This window comes from Antedon mediterranea, chromosome 2 (assembly GCF_964355755.1).
Source record: "Antedon mediterranea chromosome 2, ecAntMedi1.1, whole genome shotgun sequence".
In the NCBI taxonomy this organism is placed as follows: Eukaryota; Metazoa; Echinodermata; class Crinoidea; order Comatulida; family Antedonidae; genus Antedon; species Antedon mediterranea.
Genome location: NC_092671.1, coordinates 22,567,507 through 22,591,117, shown reverse-complemented (window position 1 = coordinate 22,591,117; position 23,611 = coordinate 22,567,507). Strand labels below are relative to the sequence as shown.

Genomic DNA, 23,611 nt, shown 5'->3' with positions numbered 1-23,611 from the left:
TAGTAGAAATTGAGAAATAAACAAATTAAATTTTGGTATAAAACGTCCGCAAAATGGCCGACCAACTGGCACGCCATCTTAATTTTTATGAACGTTCTATACGCACGTACGAGATCGTCAAATTTAGAGTTTGAAACACCCGGGGTTGTAGCCACGGCAGCAGTCGTTTTGTGATTGGTTAATGAATTTTAATACAGTCCAATCACCGCCTTGTCTCGTTCGCGGACTAGTCTGTGTGTGGTGTAAACAAACCCATCCTCCTACACGAGACTCGCGTGTTGCAAGCTCCCTGTTGCTGCAGTCGTAGAAAATATCGATATTTCACAAATCAATAAAAAGTTATGTCTGCAAAGATTGTACGTGAAAAGAAGAAAGTGTGTATTTGTACTTCTCACACTAAACCACTCACGCAGACTACAAATTAGGCTAGGTCTAGTAGACTATAGTTTCTTCTAAATTCGCTAGTAGTAGGCTAGGCCTACACATGGAGTTACTCCATGGTCTACAGTACAAGAGAGTACTGTAGTAGTCGCCGGTCCACCGACGAACCTTCAGGAAGTGGACAAGGCGCGGGCGTAGACGTATGTAAAAGGCGACGTAAATAAAAAAGGTAAGCTTGTGTTGAACTTGTTTTTGGCTCTGACTTTTGTTATTGACTAATATAGTAATATAATAATACTAATAATTAAAGTAGAGCAGAGGTGAGGCAGAGAGGATTATTATAGTTTAGTTAGTAACTGTAGTGTAATTAAATAATAACCTCTTTCTGTTTGTTACCAAGTCATAAAATATAATACTATAGTATAGGGCCTAGAGGTAGGATTGAATAAAAATAATAGTTCATTTCCATCCATTTATTGGTCTTATCTTTGCAGATTTATGGAATCAACAGTACATGAGATGGCTTTGAAGAACTGTAATAGTACTACTGTAGTAATAAAATTGTAAACATCAAATTATATGGCAGAAATAGTGTGTGGAATGAATTTTATTGAATATATGTATCATAATGAGTTTGGAACAAGCAGGATTTTTCAAACGGGACATAAATTACTTTTGAGACCTGAGTGATACATTTTAATTCTATCAACACCAGCCAGCTCCATCATATTCAAGAGATGGATTCTTTCATAAATGTCCATTGTACATAGTATTTGGGTAAATAAATAAAAAAAGAAGTACAGTAGTGGTTTATTTGTTTATATACCCAGACCCATTTAGATGGTTAAAAACAAACACTATATGTACTGTCTGGTAGTACATTACCATAGTTAAAGAATTCTATTATGCATATTTTACTATTCTTCATAAATATTTAGTTCTGTAATTTTAATTGTCTGCGCTCATTCTATACTTGGTGTCTTAGTATACTGCATAAATCGTGCAAGCATGATCCAAGTAGCATCTATTATAAAGTACGCTGGGCATCTTTCTATTCACCTGAAAAAAGGAAAATGAATAAGCACATGTTTATCTGCCCTCAAAACAAAATAATAATTTAGTATAATGTATTATGTAGGTTTGATCAACAGTTTAAAATAGCAATGCTCAGTATCTGTTACCTTAATATTATAATTTGACTCTAACATTTCCGCTTCCATTCCAATCACTAAATACATTTGCTTATCCCGTCCATCAATTATCATAGTTGCACTCCAATTATAGACCTGTAGGTAGGTAAAAATACAAATGAATTGTTTATTTACTGTATAGGTACTGTACTGTATATGATACAAGCTGAAATACCACTAACTAGGCCTGGCCTGTTATAACCTTTATTACTACATTAGAGAAAATCCACCTCTATTCATTTTATTGGGAATCATAATATTTAGTATTCAGTGTTGCCTAGCCTAGCTAGGCCCTAGGGCGGCCTGTAATAACAAAAAAATATTTTAATAATGCGTTAGTCAGGACACTACAGCACACAACAATATTAATAAACGTACTTATAAATAATGTGTATATACATAATACAGTAACACAATTGTGCCTACCATTAACACCCTCAACGATACATCAAGGAGCATACGCTCTCAGCTCACCTCTGGCCGGGCGACTAAACACCGTATCCAGCAGTCATCACTACTAAAAAGGCCTAGGCTAGCCTATAGGCCTAGCTAGCTCCAGGCCATGGCATTGTCAAACACCATTTACTCGTCCAACCGTTTCTTCAAAACGATGTTAATACCCGTGTTAACAAGACGATGTGGACGAATTTCCATCAATTTCAGTTAATTACAACGAAATAATAATAAAATGAATGTTTCAATAATACGTGTATATACGTGTATAGCGAAATAAACATCGCTCGCGAGAGGAGGGTCGAGAGTGAGGCCAAGGTGGTCGACTCTGTGATTCTCACGCATGCGCAAAATAACTCCGTGTACCCAGCAAGATAGGCATTTGGCTATGAATTTCGTAAAAGATGGCCTTGAAAAACGAAATTAAAATCCGTTTAAAAAAAAACATGGTTGATAATATGAATTAATTTTATTCGATTAGGCTAACATACTTATCCAAGAATAAAAATATCAAAGCGATAAGTAATTACTACCATGCTTTTGCATCAATCAATGATTTACTGCTAAATTCCTATCTCTGTAATACAAAAATAACTTTTAGTGACGTCACAAAAAGTTTTTCACAGGTTTCTCAGGGGCGTTTTGAGGGCGTTGTCGTCCTCCAAAACATTAAGTATGACTATGGCAAGCTTAAAACTGATTGATCTACACGTTGAGCCAATAAAATGATATTGCTAGGAACCCTTTCATATCCATTTTAAGTAAAACATCAGCTTTAATATCCTTTAAAAGTCCCAGTTCCTCTTTAAACACACCCTCATGCTTATCCAAGAGTTGTTTAAGAGCATCCCTACATTCCAATTTATTAGGTGATCTTTTTTCTCACTACAAACTATATAAAAGATTAGGTGATTGTTTGCAGTTTTTTATTTTCACTGGAGTTTCATGATTTGAGGTATGGTTTTTGCAAATTTTATAACTGAAACCTAGGCTGCAAAGTAGAAAATCAAGCATACACCTATTTCTGAAGAACAAAGGAATAAAGCCAGTTTTGTAACCTACTTGAAAAGTGTTATGTAAGAAGTTCTGGGCTGGACAAACTAAGCCTTTCAGTCGGAGAGCCGCGTTGGGAAATATGACCGTTATCGCGACATTTTCGACTTCGCATGACGTCATTAATTTTATAAGCCCTCGGCACAGAGGCATCAACGTTTCGCGCGAAAACATTAGCATAAAGTATACGTCATTTTATAGCTGTTTAATAAACATTAATAGGCGAAAAATTAACCATATATGGTAAGATCAGTTCCTTATTATGTTTAAGATGTCGCAGGTCACCTAATTTTCAGAATAATTTGTTGGATTTGTTGTCAGTGACAGTTTCTTTCCAAAGTTCGTGTGCAGCCGTCAAAGCTGAAGTTTTCTAACTTGTGTTTGTTTACAAATTTTCCATTAGTGGGATTTGCATTCCATACAGTGAATTACCAAAAAATCGGCGTATATGGATAGAGTAAGTATCAATAATCTGTTTTACGTTAAAATTGGCTTGAAACCCTATTTAAGCTTCCTACAGCGAACATTTTAAAAAAGGTCCTCATTTCACATAATTGTTACGTCTCGCGGCACTAGTTCCGTCGTGTGTGGTGCATGGTGTGTTGAGGGTGCAGGTCAAGTCGGCCCTAAAACTAATAGGTCAACTCGGCCACAATAAAGTATGGAACGTGTTATGTCTAGCTATGGTGCCAGTAGGCAAGATGATACATTTGTTTATCAGTATACACTTCCTATGTTATCAGTTGGTTTACAAATACCACCTGTAACTATACCAATTTGTATGAGTCATATAGATAGTAGAATTGTGAATAAAAGAGTTGTTAAAAAGTAGTCGAAGTGAATACATCTATCTTTGAGTCAGCTTTACAATACTTTACATTATATTACAATACATTACTACTGTACAAAGGTACTGGGGGTATATAACAAATTGGCGACGAGGATCGGATTTTAAATTCTAAGTGATACAATGGCTGGAATTTCACCACCAGTACCGTTTCTACCTACTCCAGGCAAATCAACGTTAAAGTTTGAACAATGGTTTGATTTTTTTACAAATTATACTCTTGCGTCTGGAAGTGACCGATGGAATGCTGAAAGAAGAAAAGCACTATTACTACATTGTCTTGGTACTGAGGGTCAACGTATTTACAGCTCCTTACCAGAAAGAGAAATTGATCCAAATGATGATGTTAATTCATATGATGCAACTGTTGCCAAATTGCGGGCACATTTTAACCCAAGATTAAACGTTGTAGCGGAAAGATACAAATTTCGTCAACGTAGACAACTCCAGGATGAAACATCAGATGAGTACGTAAGAGAACTTAGACAATTATCAATTTCATGTAATTTCGGTGTAATATCTGATGAAATGATAAGAGACCAGTTAGTTGAGAAAACTAATTCTTCCCGTATTCGCAAAAGATTACTTCTGGAACCTGAACTTACATTAAATACTGCCATAGAAATTGCAAGGCAATGCGAACATGCTGCAAAAGAATGCCAAATAATAGGTAAAGCTGAACTACCATTACCTGTTGAGCAGATACGAAAGAGTAATTACAAACCTAAACAACAGCCAGCAAAATACAAATCCAGTGAGTACTGTTTTCGTTGTGGTTCGAAATCGCACAAAGCAAATGATGTCAAATGCAAGGCAAATAAAGCTAAATGCAATAAATGCCGTAAGATAGGACATTTTGCTAGTGTTTGCAGAAGTGTTGAAATTGAAAATATTGATGAAACCATGTCTGTTAATGTGATGGTTAACAGAAAATTACGCACTGACGTATTGATAGGTCATTCAGCAAAAGTGAACATGACCATAGATACTGGTTCACCAGTTACAATTCTACCCAAAAGAATCTATAATCGATATTTTGTCAACGAAGCTCTACAAAAGGCGTCAATCAAACTGATGACCTACTCCAAGGAACCGATACATGTGCATGGATTTGTGAATTTACCAGTTACACTTGCCAGTGAGCCAGAGAATAAAGTGCACGAGAAGATTTACATTGTAGAAAAAGGATCGCCTATTCTCGGGATGGACTTGATTAGCAACCTAAATATTAACATTGTGAAAGGACAAATTGCTTACGTCCAAGTTGCTAAAGATACTACTACAATTGATGATGCTGAATACAAGCAAGAACTGAAAAAGAACTATCCGAGATTGTTCAATGGGAATGTGGGGCTCGCGAAGGATTTCGTACATAAAGTTATGGTCCGCGAACACTGTACACCGAAAATTCAGAAATTACGAAGCTTACCATTTACGGTAAGAGACAAAGTTGCTAAAGAACTTGATAGGTTAGAAAGCCAAGGAATTATAGAGAAAATTAATGCAAGTCCTTGGGTAAGTCCTATTGTCGTAGTAGGTAAAAAATCCGGTGATGTACGTATTTGTATAGATTTAAGAGAAGTTAACAAAGAACTTGTAGTAGACCAATTTCCTTTACCTGATATTTCAGAATTATTCAATTCATTGCATGGTGCTACTGTATTTTCTACGTTAGATCTTAGATCTGCGTACCATCAATTGACATTACATAAAGAAAGTAGGGATTTAACTGCTTTTATTACGCATCAAGGCCTTTACCGTTATAAGAGAGTATGTTTTGGTCTTGCTTCCGCACCATCTGCATTTCAGAAAACAATGAGTTCAATCCTAATGAATGCAAAGGGGGTACGTTGCTATCTTGACGATATTGTTGTCTTTGGTAAAGATGAACATGAACATGCTATTAATATGGAAAATGTTCTAAGTAAAATACAAAAGGCAGGGTTAACGCTAAACCTTGATAAATGCAAATTTAGAGTGAAACAAATTTCATACTTAGGTCATACAATTTCGGCTTCAGGACTTCAACCTGATAATGACCATGTAAAAGCCATAATCGAGGCAAAAATTCCAAACAACATCTCTGAATTGAGAACTGCTTTGGGAATGTTTGGATACTATGCAAAATTTGTACCAAATTATGTGACTACATCAGAACCATTAAGGTATTTGCTAAGGAAAGAAAATGCGTTTGTGTGGGGTACTGAACAACAAGCCGCATTTGATAAATTAAAGAATAGTATTGCTAAAAGTACTGCATTGAATTTGTTTGATCCCAAATTACCAGTGATTGTTACCACTGATAGTTCAGATTATGGAATAGGCGGTGTGCTAAGTCAAATTAAGGATAACATTGAAATTCCTATTGCATTTACATCCCGTACATTAACAAGTGCAGAGCGTAATTATTCAACGGGAGAGAAAGAAGCATTAGCTTGTGTATATGCTTGTAAAAAATGGTTTAATTACTTATGGGGTAACAAATTTACATTACGTACTGACCACAAGGCTAATTTAAAATTGCTAAGTTCATGTGCTACAGGTCATAAAACCATGCGAATTGCTAGATGGGCAGAGTGGCTACTTAATTTAGATTATGTGATTGAATATGTTACAGGGCAAAATAATTCTGTTGCCGATGCTTTAAGTAGACTCCCCATAACAAAATAATCCTTCTGTTGATAATAGTGATGAATATGTATTAAGTTATATATTGGATGCTAACACTTGCATTACAAAACAAGAGTTAATTAAGGAGACAAATACTGATCATGTGTCAACATTACTTAAGAAGTATATTACAACTGCATGGCCAAGTAAGAAAATGTTAAATGAAGAATTAAAACCTTACTACCTTGTAAAAGATGAATTGTGTTTAAATGATGATTTAATTATGAGGGGGGAGAGACTGGTAATCCCAAAATCATTGCAATGTAAAATAATTGATGAAGCACATACTGCACATCAAGGTATTGTACGAACTAAAAACAGGATTAGAGAACTATACTGGTTTCCTGCTATAGATCGTAAAGTAGAAGATAAAATTAAGAATTGTGAACCGTGTCAAAATAGTGATAAGACGGCTAAAACTTACAATGCGCCATTACAACCAATTGCGTTACCAGAACATGCATGGCAAAAAGTTGCTATTGATATAATAGGCCCATTTGAAAAGGGACCTAGAAAGTGTAGATATGCTATTGTGTTAGTTGACTATTTCAGTAAATGGCCAGAAGTTTCTTTTACTAATGATATTACATCTACATTTGTATGTAATTTTCTCGATCAGATATTTGCAAGAGAAGGATTACCAAATGAGTTGGTATCCGATAATGGGAAACAATTTGTATCCATAGAGTTTGAAAATTATTTAAAGGAGAGAGGTATTAAACACATTAGAACATCATTGTACTATCCTAAAAGTAATGGATTAGTTGAAAGAATGAATAGAACAATTAAACATACCATTCAAATGGCCAATGAAAATAATAAGAATTGGAATGAGGCCATGTTAGAATTTCTTATGATCTATCGATCTACACCTCATGCTGTTACAGGCATATCTCCTGCAGAATTATTACATAAGCGTAAATTAATTACTACACTAAATGTAAGACCTACAGATGGTTACCAAAATGGAATTAAACATACTGAGGTAAAGGAACGAGTTAAAAAGTTCCAAAGTAAAAGTAAGAAGTATTACGATGATAAGAAAAATGTGAGAAAACCACAATTTAAAGTGGGAGATTCAGTACGAATTAAGAATCCGAGACATGTTGATAAATCAAGTAATAAGTTCTATACTGGAGGAAAAATTAAAAGAATTGTTAGTAATGCTACATATGAGCTAGATGATGGAAAGATCTGGAATGCTAAATACCTAACAAATGATCTAACCACACAGAAACAGAAAGATACTGTTGTACATACATTTGATAAAGATAGACCTAGACGTGAAGTTTATAAACCACGTTGGTTAATTGATTACACTCCCTAAATGTAACGTGTGAAATTAGGAGGGGAGAGATGTTATGTCTAGCTATGGTGCCAGTAGGCAAGATGATACATTTGTTTATCAGTATACACTTCCTATGTTATCAGTTGGTTTACAAATACCACCTGTAACTATACCAATTTGTATGAGTCATATAGATAGTAGAATTGTGAATAAAAGAGTTGTTAAAAAGTAGTCGAAGTGAATACATCTATCTTTGAGTCAGCTTTACAATACTTTACATTATATTACAATACATTACTACTGTACAAAGGTACTGGGGGTATATAACAGAACGCAAAAAGTGCTTAATATTATTATGATTCTTACTATCCACGCTTTAAAAAAAATGAAGAAATAAAAAAAATAATATAATTAAATAATATATAAAAAAATGAACTCATTGCCGATATGAATAATAAGTATCCGCGTGTTGCAAAAACACGTGCAGGTACCGCATTTTAGTAAATCAAACACGGAGGCCTACGTTCCACCATTTGGCCATAGAAAAAATGATCGTACATATCGTTTTTGTCCATGATTTGCGTTTTTAAAAAAGAGGAATCCCCCGGTCAGTGAAAACATGTAGCAGTTGTAGATATCGAAAAAGCTGCCAAAGGTGCAGGGAGGCGCAGCTACGAATTGTTTTCAATTGTGCAATTTGAGATTTTATTAAACGTAAATAAAGGAAAGTTGGTGAAATCATTCCTATTTTTTTTTGCTAAATATATTATTGTCTAAATATTAATATTCATTAAAAGTCAGAATTATTTATAGTTAAAAAATTGTGAAGAAATATTATTTTATCAATCCCCTTCATTTGCACTTTTTGCGTTCCATATTTTAACGGGGCCGAGTTGACCGATTATTTTTTGGCCGAGTTGACGTGAGGCCGAGTTGACTTGAGGCCGAGTTGACTTGGGGCTGACTTGACTTGGGGCCGACTTGACTTTGGCCGAGACGGTTTAGGGCCGACTTGGATCGAAATCCTCTGTACATAGGCATTTTCTCCATTTCCATTATAAGATGGGTCCTGCATAGTCATTATATCCATTATACAATTGCATCATATCACCACTATATGTCGTAAATGATGACGTGCGTGTGTGTATGTATTCGTCGTACGTCCGTGTACGTATTATTCTGTGCCTCTTCACTGTCTTGTTTAATTTAAAATTAAATAAACACCCGATATGAGGATATTTATTAGGCATGATAATTAGAATGTTCTATAACCAAAAGGGTTGAAAAGAATTTCTTCAGTAAAATGATCATTCTGCTGTTGAATAAAAAGCGACTCGCAATCTGAAACCGGGTCTGAAACATTCTCTGAAACCAATCGGAGCTGCGCCTTCTGGTATCTGTTTCCTCACAGCTGCTACGACGTCTTTCTGCTGCCCGTCGGAGATTCCCCTTTTTAAAAAACACGCACACGATACGATGGTTTTCCATGGTCAAAATGTAGCGTTTTAATTTTACTAAAATACCTGCATGTATAAAATGATCATATCGGCGATGAAATCCTTTTTTTTTTATTTCTTCATTTTGAAAAGTCATTATAAAAATTAAGACACATAACTTGTCAATAAATGCAAAATGATCAATAAGTAGCCTATAACACTCATTGTCTTACAACACTGTTATTGTTTTAACTACTGTAAATCTATACGAAGGCCTACAGTACTACACATTTATACATTTATTATATTATCCTAAAAAATGAGCTGGTATCCACGCGTAGGTTGAAGAAAGATTCGTAATTGTGGCTCTGGTAACTAATTTTAAAATCATATTAAATTAACATTTTCGAAACTATAAATCAGGGATAATCTTTTTAGAACTTTCAAACAAGGGACTATTTTTTTAATGATTTTTAAAAAGCACATCACTCCATTAAAACCTGTGAAATAAAAATTAAAACACAAATTATGTATATAATAGAATAAACATTATAATGTAGGCCTATACGACATTTAGCGCGACCAAAGTAACAACGCAATCGATATCAAACGCAACCAATATGATTAAAACAGCGTACTACTAGCGGCGGCGCTTCATAATCATACCGAAATAAAACCGTGGGCGACTTTGCGATGGGGCGACTTTGCGATGGGGCGACTTTGCGATGGGGCGACTTTGCGATGGGGCGACTTTGCGATGGGGCGACTCTGCGATGGGGCGACTTGACTGGATCCCGTTTTAAGATACCATTTTTAGGGATTAGGCCAAGTTGAGCCGCCACCAGAAAAACGTTATTTTTTATGGAACGCCAAATGCTAACTTTCGCCGGTGCTCGTTCTATTTATATTATTAGGGATCGATGTACATTCAAAAGTTTATATATCATGGTTTTTAGTATATATATTATTAAATATTATAATTAAAGAAATAATTATGAAAATCTGGCTTGTAGATTCCAAAATATAAAACATCACCGAAAGTGATCGTTTTTAGCCAAAAATGACGTAAACATGTTGCCCCTCAGTCGGCAGTTGTATGAACTAGGCTTACTCCATTTTTCGGTAAAATAATTACATAAAATCACGTTTTTAGTCAAATATTTTGTGTATTAACATTGTAAAATTCAATAAAATATGATATTAAAAGATTATTAAATAAAAAATAATAGTTATTTAACCTCATTCGAAGAATGTTAATACTCTATTAATTAGTCCTGAGAGAGGACAACGTGACTTTACGTGGTAGGCCTACACGTGGCGAGAAAAATTATGAGTGCACTGAATTTTTTCCTCGCCGAAGATTAAAAACAATTACATTATTAAATATTACTACTTTCCTTTGCTGTGTTGTTAATTATAATATGTAATTATATATTATTTATTTTCATGACACAATAAACCAAGACCATGAACTTATGTACTAGGACACCATCCTAATCACTACGCGAAATGTCGTAAAAGACGCATGCACTGGGCGTTTCATAGAAATCACCGGTGGCTCAACTTGTCGGCGGCCCAACCGGTCATATCCCCATTTTTAGATCCTGTGGATCAGCTTGGCTTGGTACAGAAACTTCCTGTTTACTATTCAGCTATAACAATAGACAGGGCTTGCTTCTTAGCCCTAGTTATTAGTTTAAAACAATAGGTCTATAAAGAGCTTTGCTTGCTCTTTGTAATGCTTGTTGAAAGCTTTCGATGGCTTGGTTTCAGCCTAGAAAAATGCATCAATATACACCAAAAATCACAAAAAGTACCTTTGTAGTTTTATGTCTGTTGACTCCAAGGCAATCCTTAAGCTTTACATGAAACAGATTTTCTAATCAGAGGTTAACAAGATACCAATTTTCCATAGTTCTTGCTGTTTTTAGTAGAGCAAATAAACAGCAGCACATAATCCAGCTCCTTTTTTATGTTGGTCAGAATTAGAGATACGCTGCTAACAAAATTCGTGGAAAGAAAGAAGAATATAGAAAAAAAAGATCCTGACAAAAACAAGGGGTTATCCGCACTTGGTGCATTTTATTCTAAATGATCACCTAATAAAGATTTCATACAATAACAGGGTGATCATTTTATTCTAAATGATCACCTAATAAGAATAAGAATAAAGATTTCATACAATAACAATAGGTGATCATTTTATTTTAAATGATCAACTAATTAATCTAGAATTTATTTTCGTCACTTTGACGAATTATAGGTGATCCTTTTTTTATAATTTTATTGAAATACATTTTTTTAAACATACATGTATGTATGCCATCCTATAAACATGATGAATATGCACTTAATATAATGCTAAGTTGTACAATAACAGGGTGATCATTTTATTCTAAATGATCACCTAATAACTAGAATTTAATTCGTCACTTTGATGAATTATAGGTGATCATTTTTTTAAAATTTTAATGAAATTATTTTTTTTTAAACATACATATACTTTAACATACGATCGGAAAAAGTTGATGTATGCCATCCTATAACATGATGAATATACGCTTATAATGCGAGTTGTACCTATTATGTGTCATATATAATAGTACAGTATACTGTATATCCATATATGCACAGCTTTTATCTGCTCTACTTTGTTGAAGAGAATATTTAGAGGGTTATTTTAAGTTGATAGAATTGTTAGAGGGTATTTTAAGTGGATAATTGGAAGAGTTTTTTTAGTTGATAGTTGAGGAGATTATTTAGAGGGTTAGATTTAGTTGATAGTTTGATTGCAATTTGTAGCTCTGTGTGTCGTGTCAGACGATACATGGACATTTTTTTTAATTCTTCGATTTTTCTTCATATAACCAAATTTAATTTGCCTTTGATTGCTGCGCATGCATAGCCTAAAGTGATATCCGGTAACATTGCGTCAAGATATGAGCATGCTAGGTCATAATTCGGAAATGTTGATTCTAGCCATTTCTGACAAGATGATGAGTATAGAAACACATGTTCTGAGCAATTTGACACTAAAGTGTACCTCTACCTGTTACCAATATATTTTATCGTTTTGTTTTGGCCACCATTTTGAAAATTCTCCAAGTATGATCATATAATACAATAACAATAATACAAAAACATAAACTTTCTGCAAATGTTTTAATGTATGTGCATGTTGTATTAGCACGTACAGTATTTTGTTTTATTAAAATAAAAATCTACTCCTGTATCACAAATATCACCTGTATACTGTATAGTTCTTAAATTGTTCGTGTTCTAAATTAAAGCGTGTAGAAATACGTTAGTTAACTTATTTCTCCATGGTGAGCATAATTCTTTTTCTTTTCAGAACCACTTGGGCACAGGAATAAATTATTGCGTAGTGTAAAAGCAGTCAAAGAAAATACTTTCTTCACTCAAAAAGTATCAGGTTAGTAAAATTTTCGTAAATATTATATTTTTATTAATTCCATTCTTTGGTAGGTAATTTAAATATGGTTGAACCCTACTAACCGTTATAAGAAATCTGTAGTTATAATGCCTACTGTGGGGCGCTGTAGGTATCACTATTGGTATCACCATTTAGACTTCCTCCATGGACTAATTTATTTTTAATGGACCACAAGTTTTTTTTAAAAATAAAATTGTAAAGTACCAATAGACAATATTTAGCGTAAATAATCGTTTTGTCATCATATTTAGGCAAAAGGAACTCTTAAAGCAGCAGAATTGTATGAGTGCACCCAATCTGAGATCTATAATATAATCTATAATATGTGAAGGATCAGGTGCCGTTTTCGGCCACCTCGACTTATATGGATTATACCATTATTATGATAGGGGTGTGGTGTATTATGTTTATGTAGAGAAGGGTGTCTATTGAATAGGAAGACAATACAATTGTTCTGTTATGTAACCTACAGTACAAACTACAACTAGAAGGTTGTAAAACTAAGACTATTTATTTCTTTTTCTGTTCTTCTTTTATGGAATTCAATAATTGCAATGGCCTCCTAGCCGCGCCTATGTCTCGCATAATAAATTATTGTATATATAAAAAACAGAGCATTCACAGAGATGTGTAGCGGTTAAAATAAGTACAGTATGTCGAGCATAAAATAAATCTTTAGAGTCGATGACCTTAGTTTTACAGCCGTCTAATAAACGTAATGTGATATTCGATTTTGTCGATAGGTGGCGGTATAAATTACGCAATATTTGACTGCATGACGATTGGTGTGTACTGCATGACGATTGGTGTGTACTGCATTACGATTGGTGTGTACTGCATTACGATTGGTGTGTACTGCATGATGTTTGGTGTGTACTGCATGACGATTGGTGTGTACTGCATGACGATTGGTGTGTACTGCATGACGTTTGGTGTGTACTGCATGACGATTGGTGTGTACTGCATGACGATTGGTGTGTACTGCATGACCATTGGTGTGTACTGCATGATAAATGTGAACTGAAGGCAGAGGAGGCGTTCCATACCAATCATCCTCTTCATGGCGACATTATCAGCTCCGTTATGCATTCGTTATTATAACGTTTTGATGCAAACGTTGTTCAATTAAAACATGTATTTTTACACACAAACGTTTAAAAACGTGTTTAAAACGTTTTAGAAAAACCAAACCTAAAAACACGCACTGTCAAACGTTTCGATTACGTTTTGTTCTGTGTTTTCTGGAAACAAAATGGTACAGATTCATTGACAAAATTATAATTGTTTATTTGTTTTACTGATTACCTAATAATCAGTATGTGATAGATCTTATTATAGATTATATGATAGATCTTTATTAAATGTACTACTGTGTGATCGTTAGATAAATTATATTTTTTTATTTGTAACTGAAAAAAAACAACTAATTTCTTTACGATTTATATACTTTCTGTAATCTATAAATCCGTAAAAAATATTCAATATCCACCTTAGGGAATCCACCTAATATCCATTAGGGAAGGATACCTAAAAATTATATAGAAATAAAGAGCCATAATATACTGTATTAACTTGAAAACTTAAATTAATTCTACAGCGTGAAGTGAAGTGAAGTTGTTTTTTCTTTGTTACTGAAACATAATGCACTAAAATAAGAACAAAAGCAGCAGTATTTTAACACATTAACACACTCAATAAATAAATGGGACACCCCTATTTTCCCATCATTTTATAATGGTATAGTCCATATAAGTCGAGGTGGCCGAAAACGGCACTAATGTAGTGTTGTATTTAAAAATAATTGTTTCATTGGTGACACCATACATTAATACGATCAACCTTCACCTTCACCTTGTGTGAGTTTGCTGGGCTGTATCATGGAGTAAAGAATAAGAGGAGGCACAACACGGCCTAGCTATCCAGTTAATCCAATTAGTATCACGCTGTGCGGTAGTGCTTAAGCATAGGGTAATAAACTTCCCATAACGATCCTTTGAAGAACATCCTGTTTACCCGTGCAGCTCGCTGCAGAGTTGGCTCTGATTACGTAACACTCTAATTAAGGAAGAAGCCAGGCATGACATCGGTGACAAAAAAAGTAAACAGAGGCTGCGCAGTAGTTTCTAATACATCATAGTGAAGCATGACCTTTGTGCAGTTGTTCATTGTTCTTTGAGCTTTTTTCTCGAAAAAACCGTTTAAAAATCGAGTAAATTTTCACGGAGATATCGCAGTTTTTATACCAGCTAACAAATTAATCATATTTTTTATCAAGCCATAGACGTATCATTTGGTAAATCGAAATTTTACCGTTTAAGCAACTTTTTAATTTACGAACCCTAGTGCATTTTGTAGCATATTAAAGACTCCAACTTATTTTAAAATCACATTTTAGTGTGCGCAAATGCGCGCATGAAAAAAATTATATAATTTGTTCTCATGAATATTCAAAAATATACGTATATTAGAATTCCAACGACACAATTTCTTATTTTTATTACTGTATATGACATTTAATTTATGTTTCAGTCTATATTATGACTGTTTAGCAAAACTAAAATTCTTCTATTTTAGTCTGATATTGTATAATTAAATTATTTATGATATTAATATCATAAAATATATGATTTTTACGATCACATACTTAGAGTTCAGTGAAATTGTAGGACTTAAATTATATATCGTTTAACGATTTGTGGCTACACATAGGCCTAGTAGTTCGTAATATATTATTATTTAATAAATAGCCTAAATAAGGATAATATTTAATCCCATAATGATGGACATATTTAGTGCATACCGTAACCGGTAGGCCTAATAGGTTCAGGCATAGGCGCGCCTATAGTAACAATAAACAATATCAATAATAATAATAGGTTTTTTTTATGTAGGTCTATATTAATATATTAATAATTGTAATAACGTTAGAAAACAAATAGTAGTAATATTTTATTAAAGAAGAAATTAATCAATTAGTTTTAGTTTTCGGTTTTATATGGTATAAAATGGTACGGTACTACGAGAATATTGGTTTAGTATCAACCCGTAACAACAACTACAAATGATATGTGTTGGTTGTTTTAATTCAATTACAAATATAGTCTATGCTCTTTTGTAATTATAAGCCATTGTTTAAAGACCCCTTCCCTGCAATTTTGGACGTTTTTTGGAAAATAATACATATATATCACTTTAAAAACATTAAACCATGTCATTCCTTGTCTTAAATGTACGTTTTATGGTAAATTATGATAAAACGTGAGAAACAATGCACTACCTAAGTAGCTCGCGGCGATCGACCTCTCGTGGACGGTCTTAGGCCTAGCCTGGCTAGGCTTAGTTTTGTAGGCCTAGCTGGTAAACATCGGTAACGTACGAACATCGTACTCTAGCTATATACCTAGCCTGACGTTGTATAGTTGCTGCATTAATTGTCTTTCTATTTTTGCCAGACTCCGTTGATACAAATTGGGGAAAACCCGGTATTTTCGCTGAAAAGTTAGGAGTCTTCCATTTGTTTTGGCCTCACGATCGATCGAAAAGTGGGCGAATTACAGATGAAAAACAAAAATATCAATCCGCGCGCAATGCATTTTGGGATTTATAGCGGGCCGCTATAATTATTAAAATCGACTTATTTTTCACATTTTTAACCGTTTAAAGACGAAAAAAGTTATCGCAATAGGACCATATAGTATTATTTTTACATTAAATATAGTTTGTGATCTTAAATTAGATCTAAAAAACGTAGGGAATGGGGCTTTAAAAGGATTATGTACAGTTCGGTACATAGCGGTTAATCGTAAAATTAAAAAATCGGACATACGAACAATAGATCGCCAACATTATTCGTACCCTTTTGCTGTATTGCGTACGTCGATCACGACTGACGCGGCTGTAAACTTCGCCTGGAAAGTAACTAGTACAGTACACATTCTGGTCCCTGGATGGAACATGATATCACACGTAAACCGCAATGGAGCAGGTCCAATGTTAAACAATTCGTACAAAGGGGAACCGCCAGACAAGTGCGTACCTATTCATTGTTTATTAGATCGCTGGCAATAATGCATGCAAAGTGCAATAGCTCTCCGCTCCACCAACGTACAATACTAAAAAAAATAGAACGTCGCGGTTTTTCTAGGCGCTGAAGTTATACGAAGTGAACGCGAATGATTTTTACTGTATATTATATTCCCCGACGATAAGTACTCGCGTTTCCCAGACGGGGAAGGGGAAGGGGGGGGGGGAGACGACGAGGGGATACAGCCCCCGTAGCCCCCCGCTGGCACCACCACTGGTCCTTATTAAACCCATTAATTCATCATGATTCATGATAAGTTGTCTGGAGAAATTACCAACATTTAGTACACAGTAAACCATATAAATATAATTCCTTTATTGGTGCCGTATAAAACTCGTATTATTAATTTATTAATTAAAGATATCCAGTAGAATATATATATAGCGCTGCTTTTTAATAAAAATTAATAAACAAGGTCGGAATACAAGTTCAGTAGGTCTACAAACAGTATATAGTACACCTTTCACGCTTGAACGCACATCGCCTAGCAAGAGTATTGTAACGTCCTAATACGCATGTGTACTAACACCAAAATTGACCGCGGGCAGTAAACATTGTAACTCTTTGCTAATTGGGTTACGTAACGGCAGTGTTTAGCACCTCCTTAAATACTCATTACAAGCATAGCCTTAAGCAAGCGGTAAACACGATGAACTGACTGAACTATTCAAGTTGTGTCTCCTCTTATTCTTTACTCCATGGCTGTATAGCTTAGCTTGGCCTAGTCTATGGCCTTGTGATAGCTGGCTTAGCAGTTAGCTAGGCTCATGATTTTTCCCGCTGCTGCTCTAGCCCGCTACGTCACACGAGATGACTCATTTATTAGAGGAAATCAAGCAGCAGTTATAGTACTACACTTTGACATTTTTGTATTTCGCTGTCAGATAATCATTGAATTATTATCAAAACAGTCCAGGAAAGTTTTTGTTTGTAATATGACACTTCACACTTGAAGTATCTAAGGCGTGATGAAGTGACCTCCACACTTGATCTTAGCAATAAAATAAACTAAATTGAGTCTGTTTCATATCAAAGTTATTCACTTCAAAGTTATTCACTTCAAAGTTATTCACTTCTGTAACAAAATTCACATTATAAAAAGAGAAAAGAAACGTTTAATTATAACTCAAAAACCATTGTCTGACAGACAATTGAAGTATTTTTTGCTTTTAATTACATTTTTTTCAGGTAAAATAACTATTATGTGACAATAAAATGACAAAATTCAAAAACAAATTTGAAATAAAAAATATTTTTCAGAGGGACAATATATCTTTAAAACTGTTACGTCAATAAGCAAGCAGCGTTTTTTGTAAGAAATATTTCTTGTTTCATTTTTGCATATGAAATGGACATGACAAAACACCAAGGTATCTCAAAAGAAACCATTGATTAAAGTATGATTTTTCATAGTTTTATTATTGTTGGCAATGTGGATTTTTTGTGTTCCGACTAGGCTATGTGATACACCCATTTACATAGCCAGTCAACAAATTGGGAGTCGGCAAACTGGCCTAGATCTGTTTTAGGGGATAATTTAATAATAATTTACATCACCGACAACCATGATATCATTTGTAGATTCTGTACTTTCTAATAAAAGATCAACATTTTCAAAAATACTTAAGTTTGAACTATATTAGGAGGACGATACCAACAGATTAAAAAAGAAAGGTGTACAATTAATTTCTTAATTTCTAAGACAATGATTTCTAGTTCATTGATATTTATTTGTTGATCTTAATAATTTATATTTTAATTATTTTTTTTTAAAAGTGGTCCAGAATTGAGATCCTGGTCCTGATTGCCTCCAAAATTTAATAGAGTGGCCACGTATCTATCAGTGGTTTCAATTTGGTAAAAATAACTTTTTGAGTAATCCTGCTAACAAACAAATGAAAGCACACAGAAACTGAGTGAAGTACCGTATATTTCGGTGTATAAGTCGCACCTGTATATAAGACGCACCCCCTAACTGAGAGTAAAATATATTTAAAAGACTATATCTGTCGCCGATGTCAAAACAATGTTTTTTAGTTATCCGCTATGAGCGGATAACTCCTTGTAATTGTATGAAATCATCTTTTTTTTCTGTATTATTAGTTATCCGCATTGAGCGGATAACTCCTTGTAACTGTACTGGATCAATTTCTATGTTTTTCTTCTTTCTTTCCTCCACTTTTTTGTGGCTCCTGTATCTCTAAAACGTGTTAACATAACATTTCATAACTTTGTCAACATATGAACATTTATATGAAGTTGTTCAGCATGTATTTTTTAAATACGTCAGAGTTGCACAACATGACTTACGTGCGATTTTATGAATTTCAATGATTGATCATAGATTAAAAACCAAGCATAATTTTTTTTTTACACTTTGTGAAAATTTAAGTCATATCAAGCGCAACATTTTTGTGGATTAAAAATGGCATGTTTTACAAGAAAGTTATGCGTGCACGCGCATTTAAAATTTCAAAATGCGCAAAATTAATTTCTAATCAACTTTCTACCCGTTTCATGTAATTTTAAGCATGTCAAAAATTCCCACGCGCCCGCAAATTTTTACGTGCGCGGTGCTCATGTAGCGTTGAAAACATATTTTTTTCTCCTGATTTATGTTTTTCTAGCCTTTTTTTAGTAATTTTACCAACTTTTAAACAATTTCGACTTAAAATCACGTCATACGAGCACGTCGAATTGAACAATTTGTGCGAATTTTTGATGAAAAATTTCAACAATTTGTCAAAATTATGCCTTTTTTTAAACAGTCGTAGTTTTTAAACTAAAAGGTGAAAGTTATTTTTATTACATATTCTTGAAGTTGGTGAGTTGTAGATATCGAAGCATGCATTAATATGGCTAACCGGACATTGTGACGTCATCGTATGGCCACACGAATATAAAATATAGGATTTTTGTATCTTTCGTCATAGCTTATCACATTTAATGGAGCGCATCTCCACTTATCCGTTTTTTATTTTCACTTTGATTTTTATATTGTCTAGGTCAATCAATCATCTTTCGCATGAGTTAAAAATATTTTAATTTTTATGACGTCATCATGTCTAAAAATGTAAATAACCTGGGTCACATATTTTCATCTTTACAGTAAATTTTAATCTGTTATAGCTCGTCAGAATAAAAAGTGATAATCATGATTACAACGTTTTCTGGAAGCTATTAGATTGTAGATACGAATTCATGTAAACATTTTGCCAATCGGATGTTGTGACGTCATCATATGGCCAGCTGAATAAAAAAAGTCATATTTTCATATTTTGCGTAATAGTTCATTACATTTAAAAGAGCGCGCATCTATATTTTACGTATTTAAATTTCTTCTACACATTAATACGTTGTTGCTGAGATAATTTGCTTCCGAAATTGCTATCTTAGTTTTTGATTTTGATACCGTCGTCATGTTAAATAATAAACTAGAATTTAATTCGTCACTTTGACGAATTGTAGGTGATCATTTTTATCATTTTAATGAAATTAACAGTTTTTAAACATGCATGTACGTTAACATACGATCGTAAAAAGTTTATGTACGCCATCCTATAACATGATGCATACGCTTATAGTGCTGAGTTGTGCCTATTACATGCCATATACAATATGTACAGTATATACTGTATATCTATATACAGTGTAGCATAGGTGAAATTACGGGACACACATCATGTTCTAATTTTTTGGTATGATGGAATTATCAAAATAAACTCAAAGATGACAATTTCGAAAGATAATGAATTGAGCAAATAAATATAAGAATAGGAAGAGAATCTGGCACGTAGAAGCGCTGTGCGCGCTCTTTGAAATTTGTATAACTTTGAGGAAAAAGATGAAAAAACTACTTTTTAACTTCATCTGGCCATATGTTAACGTCACAACATCCGATAGGCTTGGTTTTTATATGAATTCATATCTACATTTCATCAGCTTTCATAATAAATTATAATCATCAAGGTAACCTTCAATTCTGAAGAGCTGTAAGATATTCAAATTTACGGCGAAGGTGAAATTACACGACCTACGTTATTCAAGTTTTTACGCGTGATGACGTTATCAAAATGAAAACACTGACAACTTATGAGAAAGATAAATAATTAAGCAAGCACACACTGAAATTTGTGCGAAAATCGAGCTCAAATAGCGGAGATGCGCTCTATTGAATGTGATAACCTACACAAAACGGAAAAAAATCCTAATTTTTAAATTCAAGTGGCCATTTGATGACGTAATACCATTTTGTGTATATACATTTATATCTACAACTCAATGGCTTCCCGAATAAGTTAAAAAACTTAGGGGTCATCGTGCATTCTGAAGAGTTATTTTCATTTTAAAAAAGACATATTTTTCACCATTTTCAGAACTTTTGTGAAATTAATGTGCGCATTTTGTCATTTTTAACGTGCTCGTATACCGTTATTTTAAGTTGGAATGGACTCAAGATCGGTGAATGTACTAAAAATTGTGAATAGAATGTGATTTATACATCAAATTTCATTTTTTACGCTTTCTAAGAATCGCGTACGCAAAAACGTGTTTTTGCGCAGTAATTTTTTGAAACACGCAAATGGCCTAATTCATGCTCTAAATTGATCAAAACTTAATTTGAGCTTTTTAAAATTTTTACGCGCGATTTCACGCGCATGACCTTGAAACTCGCAGGTTTTTATTTGCTAATATTTTTTACCTTGACCTGAAGTTATAAGTTACAGTATTTGAAAGACATTGTGAAATTTTGGTAATCATTGACATTTAACTTTTTGAGATATTTGTTACACAAAATAGTGTACAGAAAGAAGAAGAAATATACTGTATATCTATATACAGTGTAGCATAGGTGAAATTACGGGACACACATCATGTTCAAATTTTTTTGTATGATGGAATTATCAAAATAAACTCAATGATGACAATTTCGAAAGATAATGAATTGAGCAAATAAATATAAGAATTGGAAGAAAATTTGGCACGTAGAAGCGCTGTACGCGCTCTTTGAAATTTGTATAACTTTTACGAAAAAGATGAAAATACTACTTTTTAACTTCAACTGGCCATATGTTAACGACACAACATCCAATAGGCTTGATTTTTATATGAATTCATATCTACATTTCATCAGCTTTCATAATAAATTATAATCATCAAGGTAACCTTTAATTCTGAAGAGCTGTAAGATATTCAAATTTACGGTGAAGGTGAAATTACACGACCTATGTTAATCAAGTTGTTACGCGTGATGACGTCATCAAAATAAAAGTAGTGGCAAGTCATAAGAAAGTCAATTAATTGAGCAATCACATACTGAAAATTGAGCGAAAATCGGGCACAAAATAACAGAGATGCGTTCTATTGAATGTGAAAAAGAATGACAAAAGAGAAAAATAACTTAATTTTAAATTCAAGTGGCCATTTGATGACGTAAAAACATTTTGTACGTAAAATGTGTACATGAATTCATATCTACAACTCAACGGCTTCCAGAAAAAGTTAAAAAAATTGGGGGTCATCGTGCATTCTGAAGAATTATTTTCATTTTAAAAATGCCTTATTTTTCACCATTTTCAACACTTTGATGCAATTAATTTGCGCATTTTGTCATTTTGAACCTGCTCGTATAGCGTTATTTTATATCGGAACTGATTCAAATTTGGTGAATGTACTAAAGATGGTGAGTAGAATGCGATTTGTAAAAAAAATTCGTATTTTTTACGCTTTTTAAGTATCGCGCGCGGAAAAATTTTTTTTGCCCAGTAAGCTTTTTAAATTTTTAACGCGCGGTTTCACACGCATGACCCTACATGCGCGTGCGTATTTATTTGCTAATATTTTTACCCTTGACCTGAAGTTTACGTGTAGTGAATTTTATTAATATGTGATAATGAATTATGGAGATATGATTGATAATGTGATTTCACAAAATGGCGTATAAATGACGTCACGGAAGAGTGATCACGCTGAAAAGCTTATTAGGACTAAGTTACAGTACTTGAAAGACATTGTGAAATTTTGGTAGTCATTGACATTTAACTTTTTGAGATATTTGTTACACAAAATAGTGTACAGAAAGAAGAAGAAGAACTAGACATGTAACTCGTCACTTTGACGAGTTTGGTTATCCGCCGCGCAAGTGGTGCAACATTAACATTAAGGGGATAGGTTGAGGACAAAAGGAAGTGTTCACGTTGGCATTATGACCTGAACTGAAGAATATGATATGTTGTTATTGCTGAATTTTATTATTTAAATTCATATATAGTATCCATATCACATACAGTGTAGAATAGGTGAAATTACGAGACCCGCTATTTATTGCAATTTTTAACATGTTGACGGTTTTAAAATGAAACGCGAAGGTAGCAATTACGAAAGGAAATTATCTCAGCAACAACGTATTAGCGTGTAGAAGAAATTTGAATACGTGAAATATTGATGCGCGCTCTTTTAAATGTAATGAATTATGACGCAAAAGATGAAAATACAACCTTTTTTATTTAACTGGCCATATGATGACGTCACAACATCCGATTGGCAACATTTTTACATAATTTCGTATCTACAATCCAATAGCTTCCAGAAAAAGTTTTAATCGTGATTATCACATTTTATTCTTACGAGCTATAACAGATTAAAATTTACTGTAAAGATGAAATTAATGCTACACGTGATTTCAATTTTTAGGCATGATGACGTCATAAAAATTAAAATATTTTTAACTCATGCGAAAGATAGTTGATTGACCT

General features: G+C 33.6%; 1 protein-coding gene and 1 long non-coding RNA gene across 5 annotated transcripts in view; one reads left to right on the top strand and one right to left on the bottom strand.

The window, feature by feature from the left end:
* LOC140040729 (WD repeat, SAM and U-box domain-containing protein 1-like) overlaps positions 1–23,611 on the top strand; it is a 183,710-nt gene that overhangs the window by 149,716 nt on the left and 10,383 nt on the right. For all 4 annotated transcript variants that reach the window (XM_072086879.1, XM_072086881.1, XM_072086878.1 and 1 more), the window contains exon 9: positions 12,671–12,751. In XM_072086879.1, coding sequence (XP_071942980.1) covers positions 12,671–12,751 — 81 coding nt within the window. The remainder of the gene's footprint in view (positions 1–12,670; positions 12,752–23,611) is intronic.
* LOC140040733 (uncharacterized) lies at positions 944–2,305 on the bottom strand. The gene is made up of 3 exons (XR_011842767.1): positions 1,998–2,305; positions 1,563–1,667; positions 944–1,440 (listed from the first exon to the last, which is right to left on the bottom strand). It is a non-coding gene; the product is annotated as an uncharacterized lncRNA (long non-coding RNA).